General features: G+C 39.2%; 1 protein-coding gene across 1 annotated transcript; it reads left to right on the top strand.

Annotated features, from left to right (window-relative positions):
* The first annotated feature begins 17,275 nt into the window (after window positions 1-17,275).
* LOC116624809 (prefoldin subunit 4-like) lies at window positions 17,276-17,680 on the top strand. The gene has a single exon (XM_032392993.1). It carries the CDS (start codon window positions 17,276-17,278, stop codon window positions 17,678-17,680), a length of 405 nt encoding a protein of 134 aa, XP_032248884.1.
* The last annotated feature ends 270 nt before the right edge of the window (window positions 17,681-17,950 follow it).

Raw genomic sequence — 17,950 nt, 5'->3', positions numbered from 1 at the left:
TATCCACATATGCTCATCATGGTCCTTTCTATTGAAGAATATTTCCTTATACTATTTAAACAAAAAGAAATTAATGCATTGGCATTTCAAAGCTCTGAACTTTAAGTTTTTTGTACTTGGTATATTGAAGAAAAGATATATATAGTGTACATTAGAATTGAGAGTCAGATTAACTCAATGCAGCATACATACCGTTGTGCATCTAATTCTGGAGGTAATATAATCATTCTGTCCTATATGATGGATGCTTGGATAGATTTTAGGATTTTGAAAGTCTCAAATTAAGCTTCTAGTTTATTCCTCTAAATCTCCATAGCTTTAAATAAAAATTATCTCTTATATCTTCTCTATAAGACTTGGGTATAAAACTCTCCAGCAGGAAAACATCCTCAGAGCTAAATAAATCTTATAATTGATTATGTGTCCACACTATCTGAATATAGGAGACCAATGCTCATGCTGCTTTAAAATAACAATAGGAAAATCAATTTCCACTGAGAACGCCCCAGAGATGGGAATGTCAATTATTGTAGATATTTGTGATACAAGAGGAAAGCTGGTCATTTTTCTTAAAGGAAAACTAGTCAGACACGGCAAGTCTGTTGGCACTGAAAATTAATACTATACCTATTTAATGTATTTTCTAAAATAGACTTGACTTTTTAGAGTAGGTTTAAGTTTTTAAAGAAAAAGAGAGAGTTCCCATATACTTTCTGCCCCTACCCGTTTAATCTCTCCTATCATCTCACACCAGAATGATACACTTGTTACCGTTGATGAACTTACATTGACACACCAACATCACCCAAAGTCCATAGTTTACATTATGGTTCACTCTTGGTGTTGTACATTCTATGGGTTGGACAAATGTATAGTGACATGTATCCACCATTGTAATATCATCAGGAATAGTTTCTACCTATTTGCCCCCGCCCCAGGCCCTGGTAAACACTGACACTTTTACTGTTTCCACACTTTTGTCTTTTCCCAGAATGTAATGTAGTTGAAATCATACAGTAGACTTTTCAGACTGGCTTCTTTCTCTTTGTAATATGCATTTAAATTTCGTCCATGTCTTTTCATGGCTTCATAGCTCATTTATTTAGAACCACACATTATTTTTTAATTAACATTTTTCCTTAACTTAAAACAGTGGTTTCCATGGTTAGAGGTAGAGTTTGAGTTTTGCAAATCAGTAAACACAACATATTGGAGCTGGTAAGCCCCAAATTTAGAGACAGTAGGCATGGGTTCAAGTTTCACCTCTGTAATTTACTAGAATGAAACCTTGGAGAAGTCACTCAACCACTGACATGAGTGAAGACTGATGATTAAAGAGACTTGTTGTCCATAAGGAAACATGGCTTAAGATTGTGCCCACTCTGGGTCCTCCCAAATGGGTGGTGACACCCTGACCCAGTCAAATGTTCTCTCTTGAGAAGCAGAACTGTGAAATAAACACACATAAGAAATAGGGAGCAACTACGTTTGAGGAGATGAAGAGAAGGTCGATAGATGATAAGGCTGCTCATGAATCCTAAAATAAATTTAAGTTATAGCCATGCAGTGGAACAAAATGTAGCCAATAAAAATCATGATTTGGAGTATGGAAGATTTTACTGATAGGGGATCACTCTCATAAGTAATTATAAGTGGGAAAATATAAGATATAAAGATGTATACACAAATTACGCTAACTCTGTTGCCAGTATGTGGCATCATAAATAAAGGCAGGGAAGGATATGCAACATACACCAAAATGCTTATCAGTGCTTATCTCTGAGTAGTAATGATAATTGTATTACCCGGGTTTTCAGCAAGAGATGAAACTCCTAAACCGAGTAATTTGAGGGGAGTGTATCAAGGGACTATTTGTAAGATACAGGGGAAGGATGTTACAGGTTGCTTGGTAAACCCCATTACCAGCCAAGGCCAGTAGGGGTTGGGGCAGGGAGTGGTTTCCTGAACCTGTAGAGAGAAAACTAGGTTGCGAGGACTGCTGGACAGGAGCTGAGTCCTATAGTCCAGACCCACCACCAGTTGGCAGCAACCTCACAGGGAGGATGCTAGGGAAATAAACAGCCTGACCTCACTCCCACTGGCAGAACTCAAGGGGAAGGCAGAAGGCAAGACAGCCTTTGGGTACCAGTCAGCCTCTCAGGCCCTAAACAGGGTAGAGAAGGGTAGTATCTAGAGGAAGAAGCAGGCTGATTTAATTTCCGTTTTGTTCTTATCTGAATTTTTTTTTTTTTTTCCCAGAAAGGAGCATGTAGAACAAACATGTATTTCACAGCTTTGATTTTTCTTCCCCCTGTGGCATTCCATTTTTTTTCAGTCTTTGCAGTGGGTTGGATGAAAGATAAAACAGGGGTGTGGGTCAAAAAAAAAAAAAAGACTGAAAATAAACAGGAAAATGAGAAAATGAGAAATTATGGAAAGAATATCATGAGGAGTGATTGGTCCCTCATATATTCCCATATATAGGACACACTTGGGAGCTAAAGAAAATGGACTCCACACTGTTCTGTGTATGAAAGATTAAGAGTAATAGAAATAATAGTAGGGGCGCTTGGGTGGCCCAGTCGGTTAAGCGTCTGCCTTCGGCTCAGGTCATGATCTTATGGTCATGGGATTGAGCCCTGCATTGGGCTCCCCGCTCTACCGGGAGCCTGCTTCTCCCTCTGCCTGCCGCTCTCCCTGCTTGTGCTCTCTCTCTCTGTGTCAAATAAATAAATTTTTAAAAATCTTTACAAAAAAAAAGAAATAATAGTAATTTCTAAGGGAATTTTTTAAAGGGACTTCCCCGGGTTGGCTTTGGCATACACAATCAGCCCTGAATGAAAACACTATTTCAAAGTGCCGGGCTCTTTTCAGCATTCTGAGGCCATTTTATCTTCCCTGTGTCTGATCTAAATGCATCTGCTTTCAAACCCCAAACGGTATTTTTTTTTTTTTTTTTGCCAGTGTGCCACATCAAGTAGAATCCACATCTAGCAGATCTTACAGATGTGACTAGTTTCAGTACAAGCAGATGTCAAACCAAGCAAACCATAGTCACTGGCTGATGGCATGCAGGTGGAATCAGAAATAAGTTTCGTGGTCTCCACTTCCTCAGAGCTCAGTTCTATAAGGCTAACACTGTTCATAAAAAGTCCGCGCTGTGCATCTAGGACACCTACGCTGATCCAGTAGGGGGCAGTGCTAGATCTAGGAGCCTGGCCCTATGCAAGGACTCCCCCAATGGAGGACCAGCTCAATATGGCTTCATCTAAGCAAGGCAGGCGGGGTCACCAGAGTTCATTTCTCCCATCCACTCTGCTCCCTTAGCAACCCTGCAGCGGCTGCCACCAGTCATGGGAACAGGAATTATGACCTTCGCCTCAAACTGCAACCCTGAAAACAAAAGCTACAGCACCTCCAGCCTCAGCAGCATCTAATTTATGGCTGAGTTGCCTGGCTATCTATTTCAGGCCAAGGCAGCCCTGAGTGAGTTAGGCAGGGGGCTACTCCATTAAAGGGACAGCAGGGGAGCCCATAAGTCCCAAAGCAAGTGTCCAAACCTAATCAAGAAGAAATCCAAGGGAGAAGAGAATCAATGCTGGGTTTTGGCAGGCCTGTAGTTCTTTAATTAAACAGACCCCTGACTCGACATTATAGTTACTGAGAGAGATGAGCTTGGTTATGGACAAGGAAAAGCATGTTTCAATTGCAAAACATCAAATAAACTGTGGAAACTATTAACATCGATTATCAGTTGGTAAGCACCTCTGGAGATTTCAAGCCTCTAGGAATTTTTTAAATAATTGATTTAAGACAATTTGGGGAAGCACTTTGTGCAATAGTTTCCAAAGTGCAACTTAACTTTTTTACTAAGAAAAACAACTTGAGTAATTTGCATTGCACCATTTATATGCAATCAAGAGTTACTCTTCCTTTCAATAACACATAAAAATAGAAAGCATTATAAATGTTAGAGCTGGAAAAGACTGTAGACATCACTGCTTTTTAATTTAAGCAATAGAAATCTTTTTTTAAAGATAAATCTTATATACAGTCCCAAAAGAGCTAGAACAGATGAAAGAAATATTTTATCGATATAAATTTATTTTATAAGTTCACATTTCTGTTAAAGGCTATAAAGTCAGTCACTGAGAACAAGGAAGCTTTTTTGGATGAATGAGATCAGGATTTATAGATGACTTGCAGACTTACATCAGTTTTAGGATATTATTTATTTTTGTATTTTCTTTGCAACTACTTTTGAGGGTGATGACAGTGATTCCTACAGATAAATCACCGCACATGGCGATAGATGTTTTGTAACAGCTTTTCTTGCAACTTTAGGCTATTCTTTAATTAAATAGAGCAAAATACGCTTAATTCCAAAGTCTGCACTAAAACAAGTTAAAATTGGCAACATATTAAGAAGCTGTGGTCTCCAAAGAATTAAAAGATCCTTTTTTAAAAAGTTCTGCTAAAGACAGCTGTGTTCTTAACAAAAAATCAGCTCTTTTTTTCCTTTTCCACCCTGGTACAAAACTCGACCACAATTTACCCAGCTTTCTTCGTAGCCATTTGTCTGAGATCTAGCCAGTGAAACATGAGAATGGGCATGCGCCACTCGCAGACCTGCCACATGCACCCCCCCCACCCCCTTTCCTCAACAGCCTGGGGTCTGGAACAGATTCTGAGGATCCAGACAAGAGGACAGGGCCACAAGATGGAAGAAGCCCGTGTTCCCAAAGGTCCATGTAGGCCGCCTGCAGACCAGGAATATCTTTAATAGATTTGGAATGGCAAGAAGAACACTTCTACTGTGTTAAGCAATTAAGAGTGGCATTCTGTCATGACAGCTAGCATTATTTACCCTTATTAATACAACGGTTATGGTGAATATGGAAATAATATATGAATCAAATGTTTACAGAACCCCTGAAGCACCTATCTGGAAACCACAATTTGAAAAGCAGAGCTTTGGCCCAAACTTCTATAGGGAGGCATGTCTTCCTTGGTGCAGGGAAAAGAGAAACCTCCTGAAAGCCACCCAATAGTCAGTAGGGCTTTAGTAATGGGTGAGAATGCTAGTATGACCAAGATAACTTCCATTTTTATGCAATACTGCAAGAGACTTAAGGCTCTGTTCCTTCCTACCCAAAGAGATAAAAGACTGCATGACGGTTTTAGGAACTTCCCAGTGCTGCCGGAATGTCAAGAAACCCAACTGAACTCATAAGCCGAAATCAGATAAAAGACCTTTTATGACTTACTGCTTTTATGTTTTATCAGCTTATTCCTAGTCCTTCAACTTGTTTCCTTCCCCCTTAGGCTGGTTGATTCAAGCCAGGAAGCATTTATTTTGATCTTTCTAGTGAAGAAGATTTGCCCCTTAGACCAGTCAATGAGGGCTGGAGGCTCATGATTCTCCTGCCATGAGCCCCCCTCAACCCCCGATGAAGCGGCGCTCTGATCCTGAAGCAATGAGACCAAGAGGCAAAGAAATAAATAGGGGCCAAGGGGGACGAGGAAGCCATTCAGACAGAGGAGTCATTCGTCCCACCCCCAGGGGCTCATCCAGAGCCCCTCAATTCGAGAACAGTAAAGAGCCTCTAATCTTTGTTTCTGAGATAACTCTAGCTCAGGAAAAAAAAGCAGAACTAATCCCATATTTCCGATTTCTCAGGCCTTTGTGATACGAAGGGATGAGAGTCTAGACTTTTAATTTTGGTATGTGCCTTTCTTTCCTATAAAACCAGAAAAATCCTTTATGGAGACTTGGGCAGATATGTCAATGGCCATCTCAGCAAGAACGTGTCCCAACTCCACGTTCTTCTGTGGCCATTTCTCAGAACCATCCTCTGTTTTCCCACCACAGGTTCTGCCTTGAAATCTTTTTTCTGGTTAAAACAGAAATGACACTCTAAGTATACTTTCCTCCTCCAAATCTTTTCCCTATAAAGTTTTTTGGGTTTTTTTTTTTTCCAAAAAGTGGTTTCAGAGGAAAGAAGAGGGCAGAACAACCTAACCATACACAGATACACAACACTGCTCAACTATTGCAAACTCAAAAATAGAGCACAGTTGAATGAGCTTGCTTCAGAACATCCAAGTATTTACTAAAAGGAAATGATTCTGCATATCGAGGGAGAGAAGAAATGCCTGGGAGAACAGATTCTGATGAGATTTACTGCTGTGTACACTGGCAAAAGCAACTTAACCAGACAAATACCAGCCTAGAAATAATGGTGAATTCTCCCAGGAAAGTGGTGCTTCTGTAGGAGGAGTGGTTTTCTTTATTTGGTGACCATTATTTTCCGAGACTTGGTACTACATTTAAAAAACAAATTAAAAGCCAGAAATGATCAGGGACCATTATGGAAATGGCTGATCTGAACCCAGCCTTGAAGATAGGTCCCCAGAGTCAGTCAGCTCCCCTGGTTAAAACACCCCCTTCCAGTAAAAAAAAAAAAAAAAAAAGCACAATTCTATGCCACAAAAAAATATGCTGCTGTGACAAAAACACTAATTAGATGTCTGGGGGAAAAGATGCTCAGTTGTGGAATCATAAAGAAAATATAAATGCTCAATGTGTGAATATACTATAAATACAGAAGGAGGTGAAAAGGTGAAATGCACACTTGATGCCATCAGAAAAATAATTTGTAAATATTTGTTTTGTGATCAAGCTAATGTTTTTAAAGATTGTTCTCTGATGGTATAAATAACTAGAAATGCAAAGCAAAGACATCCCCAGAGAACAGACTTTTTAAATGCCAATCAAGAGAGCAATTTGCATATAATATGCTTAACAATAATAATAAAATTAACATTGAGAAGAAAGAAGAGAAAGGATGAATTAAGTAAATATGAAAACTTTTCATTGAAATATTGAGGAGAAAGTCTTTTAATGTAGTTTCTATAAGATACAAATTACATTGAAACAATATTTCTGATCATTGATGTATTTTTGTATATTTTAGGAAACATATTTATAGAAGATTTGCTTTTTGGAAAATCTTACTGAAAGAAGAATCACGTTATCCACAGCCTTACAAATCTGTTTTTACCCCTTTAACCTTGAATATCATACTTTACAAACTGAAAATAGACTATGACTTCCCAGAGCTTCATTATAAGATTACCGCACTTTTCCAGGAAATCTAGGGAACCATAGTTTCAAGTTAATATCTTTATAAATTCAGTGTTAATCTGGTACACAAAAAGAATATATTATATCTTACTTCATCTAAATACAAATATGTAGAATAAAATTAAGCCCATGATTCCTCACAGCTCTCTGAGATTAATTTCACAATCCAGGGTGAGCACCCCCAAAATGATAAATTCAAAGTTGACATACACAAAATCTATGAGACTTTTCTTGAAAAACATGCGTATCCAGGATCCCAAAACCAGGTATTTCAATTTAAGGCCTAAGGAAATTGAAATTCGGGCAGCAGGTTTTTATATCTAATTGTCCACCAATCAATCATTGTCTTTTTCAGTAGCACTTCCTTCAACAAATATTTACTGAGCAGTCACTACTTATAAGGTGCTCTTCTAGGCAGCGAGGTTAGGGTAGAAAACAGGGTCCACCATATCACTTCTCTCCCAGAGCTTACAACCTAAACTGGAGGCAGGACTGAAGAGAGGAGGGAGAAATGCTTCCTCACGGGACACTCTACTGGCATTTGAGCCAGACAATTATTTATGGGGTGAGACCATCCTGCACATTACCACTAAAAGCCAAGAATAATCCTAGTTCAATGGTGATAACCAGAAACATCTCTCTACATTTCCAGACCTCTGGGGGTAGGAGATGTCTTCAAAGTGCTCAGATGAAGGAAAGAAGCTCTCTGTGCAAGATATGAACTTCCCCATCTGGGAAGGTGTCCCAAATTCAAGACTACCTAAGAATTCAGCAGCAGTCCTAAAGAGGTTGACCCCTAAAAGAAATGAAGGGTTTTAATACCAAAGTTACTCAGCATTTATTATCATTTCTTACTCATTCTGCTTTGGTGCTTCATCCTAGGAATTGAGAGAAAGGGCAAAACGACCAACCTCTAGGCTAGGAACTCCTACAAAGTAGTGAAATGGCAGATTAATCTAAATTCTGCTTGGGATTTGTATTTGCTTGTTTGCTACCTCTGTTTATTTGCAGTGAGTCTTAGGTGCTCTGTGGCAAAACAGTGTAACAGAATGGTGCTTTGGAACTGAAGTAAAAGTTTGAGGATCTAGACTTTTAAAATACTATATTGTAAATCATGTTGATTCATTTAATTATTAAGAACTGTTTAGGGGCGCCTGGGTGGCTCAGTCGTTAAGCGTCTGCCTTCAGCTCAGGTCATGATCCCAGGGTCCTGAGATCGAGCCCCACATCGGGCTCCCTGCTCCGCGGGAAGCCTGCTTCTCCCTCTCCCACTCCCCCTGCTTGTGTTCCCTCTCTCGCTCTCTCTCTCTGTCAAATAAATAAATAAAATCTTTAAAAAAAAAAAAAAAGAACTGTTTATTATAGGGGCGCCTGGGTGGCTCAGTCAGTTGGGCATCTCCTTTCGGCTCAGGTCATGATCCCAGGGTCCTGGGATCGAGCCCCACATCGGGCTCCCTGTTCGGCGGGGAGCCTGCTTCTCCCTCTCCCTCTGCTGCTCCCCCTGCCTGTGCTGTCTCTCTCTCTCAAATAAATAAATAAAATCTTTTAAAAAAAAGAACTATTTATTATAAATACTGCTGAATTAGAAGTTCTTTTTTTTAAGATTATTTATTTGAAAGAGAGAATGAGTGCGTGAGTGGGGGGAGGAGCAGAGGGAGAGGGAGAGAGAGAACTGCAAGCTGACTCCCTGCTGAGCGTGGAGCTTGACACGGAGCTTGATCCCAGGACCCTCAGATCATGACCTGAGCCAAAATCAAGAGTCGGCCGCTTAACTGACTGAGCCACTCAGGCACCCCCCTCATGCCACCAATTTTTAATGTGTGTGATAGGCAGCTTCTAAAATGGCCCCCAGTGATCCCTACTGCCTGGTTTTCATACCCTTGCATAATCCCCTCCCCTTGAGTGTAGGCTAGGTCCAGGAACAAACAGAATGTGACAAAAGTGATGGGATGTCACTTCAGAGATGAAGTTACAAAAAGACTGGCTTCCATCTTGTTTACTCTCTCCTGTTCTCTCACTTGCTTACTCTGATGAAAGCCATCTGCCATGCTGTAGGCCACCCTGTGGGAAGGAACTGAGGGAGATCTCCAGCCAACAGTCAGTGAACAACTGAGACCTTCAGTCCAACAGCTCACAAGGAGCTAAATCCTACCAACAATTAAACTGGTGAGCTTGGATGCAGATTCTCCCCTCATCCAACCTCGAGATCACTAGATAACTACAGTCCTAGTCAGCACTTTGGTTGCAGCCTGGTCCCCAAGAGTGTAAGATAATAATGTTTGTTGTTTAAGAGGCTAAATTTGGGAGTAATTTGTTGTGCAGAACTAGATACCTAATATAATGCGGAAAAATAATGAGCTTTAAAATCTAAATTATAAAACACATGACTATCAAGTGTTTCAAGAGCAAACCTAGCACTGTTCGCACAAAGCACTAAACAATATTTGAGTAAAACTTAGGAATACCAAAGCCTGGATCATTGGATGCAAATTTATCCTGGTATGATTTTTTTTCCCTATGGCAATTTCCCCCAAATTCATCTTTGTGGTCCTCAAGAAATTGGAATGGGAATAGAAACACAGTTACACAGTCTTAAAATGTTTTTTCAGAAATCAGGGCACTGGGTGGCTCAGTCAGTTAAGCATTTACCTTCAGCTTTGGTCATGATCTCAGGGTCCTGGGATGAAGTCCTGCTTTTCCCTATCCCTCTGCCCCTCCCCACCATTCGTGCTTGCTTTCTCTCTCTCTTTCTCTCAAATAAATAAAATCTTTTTTAAAAAATAAAAAATAAATAAACAGAGACGTATCTGGCTTGTACACGGCTTCTGAGCTCCTTGTCTCTGAATTCACTACCTACCACATGTTAGATAAGCTTTTGTTACACCTAAATATGTACGAAAGGTAAATTTGGGAGGCTACTTATCAACACGATTTGTTTTAAACCCATGAATTTTAAAAAGGAAAAAGTAGCTTAGTTTTAAGTATTCTCCAAATCAGCATTTCTCTACATGTATTCCACAGAAGACTAATTATACCAGTTTTTTAGGGTGGTATATTTTAAAGGGGTTCCATCATCAAGTAAGTTTGAGAAAAGTTGGGTGAAATGAAGTTAAAATGGGCTCCTTCTTTTCATGACATCTCCTAGACCTTTACAGTGTAAATGAGTACTATGAGTCTCCAAGATGAAAGCTATGCTATGCGGTGTTTTTAAAGCTTGTCGGGGCGAAGGACTGATGTTTCTGCATGAATATGCACCGAAATCACAGTTTGGAAAAACTTGAAAATTAAGAACTTCATTGATGACTGATATCTGAAATGTTGTTCCTACATCTCCCCTCTTAAAAGATCCCATCCCTCCAATGTTGCCAAAGTCCTCTCCAAATCTCCCTCATGGATTGTAAGCTGCATTAGGTAAGAAACCAGAGGTCCACATTTAAGCAGGTTTAATATCTCTGACCCCGGTGGGTTGAGATTCAATCACAGGTGCCACAGGCAACATTACTAATAATGTACCTGCTTTTAGAAAGGGGTTCATCAATTATACTAGTAAACCCACACTAAATGTTAGTTATGTGCCAGGCACTCTTTTGATACAATATAATTGTGCCGGCAGATAAAAAGGTTGACACCCAGGGAGGTTAAAGGAACCCCTTATGTTTGAACACTGCCGCGAATATCTGAGCCCCATATAGACATGGCATGAGATACTATTGTAATATGGACACAAACTGCATCACCAATTCAATAAAAATTCCATTATGACAGAATGAGCACAAATTAATGTCACAATCTATTAAAATGCATCTCAATTCAATGCTATATTTTCCCCTATTGATTATTATTGTGTAACAACAGAAGTATATTGGCATAATATTCTTATGGCAAATTAATATTAATGCAGCAAGAATGATATAATCAATGCTGAGATACAAACAATTAATAATCCATTAGGTTTCTCTTACAGTCTTTTGAACCAAATCAGCTATAAAATTCACAATGTTACTTTTAAGCTTTACAATATTAAAGTGAGATTTTTTTTTTTTCTGGCAGCTTCTACAAGTCTAGTGAATGTACATTGGATTTGTATATAACACCAATCAGTAAGAGCACATTTATAATTGCCTTTTGCTTTTGTTAATGCCTGTAAGTCCACATGTGTTTTGCACAATGAACCTTAATGCATATAAGACTATATGTGTTTTTTTATAAATAAGCTTTAATTCATTTTTAAGAGGAAAAGGTCTTAACTTTAAAAAATTATTCCACTCAGGGGCATCTGTGTGGCTCAGTCAGTTAAGTGCCCCACTCTTGGTTTCAGCTCAGGTCATGATCTCAGGGTCGTGAGATCAAGCCCTGCATCAGGCTCTACACTCAGCATAGGATCTGCTTAAGATTCTCTCTCCCTCTGCTCCTCCCTCTTGTGCTCTCTCTCTCTCTCTCAAATAAATAAGTAAATCTTCTAAAATTTTTTTAAAAAATAATTCCACTCAGGGAATTTTTCTAATTATTAAATTTTTAATTGAATATCATAGTAGAGATTATAATTGATGGCAAAAACAGATCCCATATTCATTGTGTAAGCTAGAAGGGGTCCAATTTGTATCTTAAAGCTAATAGACCAGCTTTAAACATATGCTCTACCTTGTGGGTAGGTTCAAGAAACAAAACAACAACTGAAACAAACAAGAAAGCCTGGAAGTAGAATTCCTCTGGAGAGGAATAAAAAGAACCTGCCTTTGTCATTGAAACACAGAGGTAGTGAAAAGAGCTTGGGTTTTTGAGTTAGCCATGTTCAAATTCCATCTCTAGCTGTTTCACTTTTGACTGGTCACTCAACCACTCTGAGTTATCTCATCTATGAAATGATAGTAGGAGGAGTAATAATACAAGGATTAGAAATAACGTACAAGTACTTAACACAAAGTAAGCCCTCAATAAAGTCATAAAGACACCAATAAAAAGAGCAAATGCTAAGTCATTTTTCAAAACCCTCTGTGAAACTGTCTTAATAAAAAGAGGAAGAAGAGGGGTGCCAGGGTGGCTCAGTCGTTAAGCATCTGTCTTCAGCTCAGGTCATGATCCCAGGGTCCTGGGATCGAGCCCCGCATTGGGCTCCCTGCTCTGCGGGAAGCCTGCTTCCCCCTCTCCCCCTCTCCCTGCTTGTGTTCCCTCTCTCGCTGTCTCTGTCAAATAAATAAATAAAATCTTTAAAAAAAAAAAAAAAGAAGAAGAGGAAGACCCAGCTGTTGAGTGAGCAGACATCTGGAATCTGCTTGATACGGCACAGTGAAATTTAAGAGGTTATGTGTGTGTGTGTCCGCCCCCGCCCCCCCACCGCCCCGGCAATTGAGGGGAAATCTGTTAGCCGTCAGGCAGCTAATCCTGAGAGCAGACAGGAGGCAGGGAGGAGGGAAAGAGAACACCAGCTGACTGACTGACGTGAGGTGAGGTGGGGCAGCAGGACAGGGCTGGAGGTGAGGGAAAGAAACCTGGAAGTGGATTCGTATAAGTTTGGTTTAGCACAGTGCCTTATCTGTGTCTGTCTTCCTTGTTGCTCGAGAGAGCAACCTGAGAAGCTGGAACTGCATTTCCTTTATCTTGTGTTGGTCAAAGTGCCCAGCACAGACTTTGAAACATGGTATTCAGGAAGTGCAGGGGGGGGGGGGGGGGGGGAATGGAAGGAAAGAATGAAGAGGGAGGGAAAGGAACCAGAGAGAAGGAAAATGAGAAGAAAGAAGGAAGGAAGAAGAGGACAAGAAGGTGGTTACTCTCTCAAAGAAGAATCAGAAATTTATATTCTGTAAAGTTTGCTCCCCTCTAAGTTTTTGTGGGGTTTTTTTTTAACTCTTCTTTTACTTAATTAATATCCATTCTCTGGTTCACCTGAATGAAGACTAAGAAAGCTTTGTGCAGTTGGGAGTAGAACTGTTGGTGATGGTGTCAGAACTACACCAGCTCCAGAGAGATGGAGCTGGGGCCGTGTGATGGGGAACCAGACAGCCAACATACCCATGTGATGGCTCATCCATTCTTCTAACTCACACTGGCCAATCTAATTAGAGCCTGCTAACATCAGGGCATGACCGAATCTTAACCATTTCTCCATGTAATCAATCCTCTGAAAGACTTGTCTGAACTTCAGTCTTTTTTGCTTTACCCACTGGTTTCTGAGATCCTGAATTCTATCCTTTCAACTCCATTTAATTCATAGCTGTAAAACCTTTTGCTGCCATATTCCCTGCTTCATAACCTTCCTTAAGTCCTTTATCCTGGTTTCCTTACCTGTCACATAAACTTTAAATTGAGTCCATTAGTTTTGATCATAGTGCTGAAGACACTAAGGGCAAAGGTTAAATACCAGAAAAAGCTTATAAATTCCTGGACTCACAAACATTACAGCATGAAAAGAACCTTAGCAATGACTTAGTGCAACCCTCTTATTTTATAGATGAGATCATTAAGGTTCAGAAAGACCAAGTTTGCATAAAAAAAAAACACATCTCTATGTGGCCACAAAATGACCTTTAATCTGAGGCAATCATCTTGAAAATTCTTGGTTTTTATTTCCAAAAGTCAGGGAAGAATGTGGATTACATCAGATAATCATCACCCTCCTGCAGGCGGCCAGGAAACCTCAAAGCCCTTTTAGCTTCCCTTTTTGTAATTACCAGTACCTTCCTCACTGAAGTATTTGTCCTAATCCTTAACCCTGACTTGCATCTCTTTATTTTGCCAGCCAAGGAGGAGAAAAGCCATGTAAAGATCCCAGTAGCAGGGAGAGTACAGCAGTGAGATGCAAGGACCCTCGAGACAGATGGGGTTCCAGCCCCAACTCTGAGTCACCTCCTAGCACTCGTACTTGCAGCGAATTGCTTACCCTCTTTTAAGCCTAAATTTTGTAGTGGGAAAAATAGGGTGACACCAGTTTCTATATTATAGAGTTTTTGTGAGGGTTAGATGAGCAACTCACAACCAGCCCTCCCCTATCGCCATTTAGTCCTTGTATATAACATGTACCACAAGCCTAGAACCTTCCCCTTCTCACAGGGATTTCCTTCCTTGGTGGGAGAAATCTGGTCTCCTTCCCTGACTAATTACTTTGGTTGGAATCCCCTTAACCCATGAGGTCAGAGATGTTCTAACAATATTGAACCTCAAAAGGGAAGAATGAAGATCTCACCTTTTTATTCCTAAAAGTTTCTTGGCACCTTGTAGAAATATGCTTTCACTCTCCCCACCCCACATACACCAACCAGCAACCACTGAATACGAAGAGCATAAAGAGGGGTGGTCATAGTTCAGCCAAATAGAATCCTATTCCACCACCATAATATATCTGTATTTCATACATTTCCTTCATCTTTATACTGTATCTTATAACACGAATCATAAATATTTGCCTCTATCGTCTATTCAATTGTTATTCTTTTTGTTGATTGCAATGTAAGCATGTCCATATTGCTACATAAACAGGTATGGTTGTTACTATACAAACATTCACATTTCTGAGAAGAGCCAATATCTCCAAAACCAGAAACACACTTCTAAATAGCAGTTAATCTTGTAAAGTATTCCAACATTTCTTCTCATTGGGTAACTCCACCAAAATGATAATAATATTATTTATGTTTCTATAACATCCTAAGGATTTTTGCAAGTGTTATTTCATTTATTCCTCATAATCTTAATAGTTCAGTTCTTCATGCCCATTTTTCAAAAAATGTTAATTGAGATGCAATGGAGATATACATCTCTATATACCTCTATCTATCTATTATCTATCTAGGTGTAATGGAATACTATCCACAGAAAGAAATCTTACCATTTGCAACAGCATGGATGTATCCAGAGGACATTCTGCTTAGTGACATAAATCAGACAGAAAGAGATAAATACTATATGATATCACTTATATATGGAATCTAAACAAGCTGAACTCATAAAAATCAAAGAGTAGAATGGTGGTTGCCAGAAGCTGGGGGTGGGAGAAGAGATAAATAAGTTCTAGAGAGCTAATACACAGTACACTGAATATAGACATCATTCAAACTTGCTAAGAGACTAGATCTTAGTTACTTACACCACACACACACACACACACACACAAAGATAATTATATGACATGATAGAGGTGTTAACTATCACTACAACGGTAATCAATATTACAATATAAAAATGTATCATAACATGTACACCTTAAATTTGCACGATGTTATATGTCAAATATATTTCAAAAAAAAGTATTTAAAAAATAAAATACTTTTTTCAAACAAAAACAAGATAAGCAATATGTATGTGTGTATATGTCTATATAAATATACATATCTATATATTTATATGGATATATACATATTATAAATATCTACATGAGGAATGAGATGTGTGTGTATACACATATATCCTCTGAGATTAAAAATCATTTGTAAAGATCAGAGAATCTATCCCTGATTGTTTGAAATGAGAAATGCTTTACGAAGTATAGCATTGAAACTACTTGAACTCTGGACCACTAATCTGGGCAGTTATGAAAGAATCCCGCTTTTCTAAGTAGGCCATAGTTCTTGAGAGAAGGAGCTTCCCAGAATTCAGGAGGACTTTTAGTCCAGGCTACAGACACTGGAACAGTGGTAGTGCCTCAAGGAGGATGCTGGTTGAGATACCTTATCCAGAAAGCCATCTGGCATTTAGTCAGAAGCTATTGAGTTCCTTTGGGGAACTCCGGACCCAGGATTCTCTGCACCTGGAGAGTGTGAGTAGTAATAAGAGACAGCCGGATTTGGAAAGAATTTCGATTCCACCTGGCACCTCCCTTCCCTTGCTCCTATTTGCAGCACCAGTCTTCCCCTGTCCTTAAGCCCAGCTTCATCCCTGGCTCCTGTTTCTTGCCTTTGCTTTCTTTGATGAGGCTTAATGCTCAAGTCTGTGCGCACCCTTTGGTTCTGTGAGCATGTCTTTTATTTTGCCTTTGTTCCCAACTCTATCCTGTCCTTTGCCCTGGCTTTGCCTTTGTTACCAACTCTACCCTGTCCCCTGTCTAGCACCCAACCCTCTCCAACCCATCCACCACCCACCAAACACACATCCCACTTATCCCTTCTCCAGGCCTTGAGTTCATGCCTGCCCACATCTGACATGAGCTCCTTGCTACTATCCAGCCATCCATGCTGGTTCAGCTCCCCCACCTCATTATGTGACAGCCAGAGAGTCACCAAGTCCCAGGCTGAGGTCCCAGCAGAGCTAAGGGACCATTCCTCTTTCAAAATACTTCTTTTAAAAATGTGTAACAAAGTCCCAACAGCCTTCTCCAGAAAGAGAATTTTCATCTCAATAGCCAAGCTCTCTAAATCCTGTGTCTACACCCAGGGTCAATGAAAGGAAGTACTTTCTTTGGAAATCTATAGACTGAACGTGCATCCCAATTTCAACCATTAATCTTAGAAGCCATAATTTTAAGCTTCAAAATTTTAGTTGTACAGATTCACAATGAATGGAGAGGCTGTGACAATTATATTTAAATGTCAAATGTGTCATTTTCCCCTTACTGACAACTATTGAAGATTGAGCTACAAATATTTGATTAAAAATTATCCCATAAATAAAACTGGTTTCCAAAAACCTAGTTTCATTGGAAGTTTAGAAAAACAAAGAGCGTGACTTGTCTTGCAACAGCAAAGAATACTAGGAAAGTTTGGAGACTTTTCCCTTCATTATGAGATTAATAGATAGAGATGAATAGAAAAATTTTTTTAAATGCAGTTTTTAAAACTATCCCATCACCATAGTACATCAGTATTTCATATTTACATCATCATTAGACTATATTTTTGTTTCTTACAACATAAATCATAAGTAATTGATTTGTTATATACTCAAATGTGACTTTATTACAATATGAGCATTTTTTAATGCTACATAGTGTTATAATTATTATGTTAATGGTTACATAATAGACCCATCAAATTTTTACCTAACCATTTAAGTAATAAATTGGATATATAGGTTGTTTCTAATTATTTCCTATTTTTTAATACTGTTAGTGTAAAATAATAGAAAATACGCATTTATTGGTCTCTGCCCCCAGGTCCTGGCACAGAGCTCTTAAAACCCTTGTAGTTGTCGAGTCCCAAGATGGCGGCCACCATGAAGAAGGCGGCTGCAGAAGATCTCAACGTTACTTTTGACGATCAACAAAAGATAAACAAATTTGCACGGAATACAAGTAGAATTACAGAGCTGAAGGAGGAAATAGAAGTAAAAAAGAAACAACTCCAGAATTTAGAAGATGCTTGTGAGGACATCATGCTTGCAGATGATGATTGCTTAATGATACCTTATCAAATTGGTGATGTTTTCATTAGCTATTCTCAAGAAGAAACACAGGAAATGTTAGAAGAAGCAAAGAAAAATTTGCAAGAAGAAATCGACGCCTTAGAAGCCAGAGTGGAATCAATTCAGCAAGTGTTAGTGGATCTGAAAGTTCAGTTATATGCAAAATTCAGGAGAAACATAAACCTCGAAGCTGATGACAGTTAAACATTTTATAATACTTTTTTTTAAAATTTGTTTAATAAACTTGAATATTGTTTAAAAAAAAAAAAACAACCCTTGTAATTGTCTAAGTGACAAGAGCACTAGAAGAAGCGTGGTGTTTTAATAGCTGGTCTTTGATGCTGCATTCTCGATACAGAGCTCATAAATCCCTTGGAATTTCCTGGGTGATAAGAGTATCTTCTGTTTTATTGAGACAACTCTTAGTAGTCTCCTGGATAGCTTCAAGATGGAGGCTGGTCACCAGAAAGACCA

This window comes from Phoca vitulina, unplaced genomic scaffold (assembly GCF_004348235.1).
Source record: "Phoca vitulina isolate PV1807 unplaced genomic scaffold, GSC_HSeal_1.0 scaffold71, whole genome shotgun sequence".
In the NCBI taxonomy this organism is placed as follows: Eukaryota; Metazoa; Chordata; class Mammalia; order Carnivora; family Phocidae; genus Phoca; species Phoca vitulina.
This window is presented reverse-complemented; position numbering and strand designations above follow the sequence as displayed.

Bases quoted from the DNA above. Each gene is read 5' to 3' on its own strand.
- LOC116624809 (XM_032392993.1), top strand. From the start codon at position 17,276: ATGGCGGCCACCATGAAGAAGGCGGCTGCAGAAGATCTCAACGTTACT.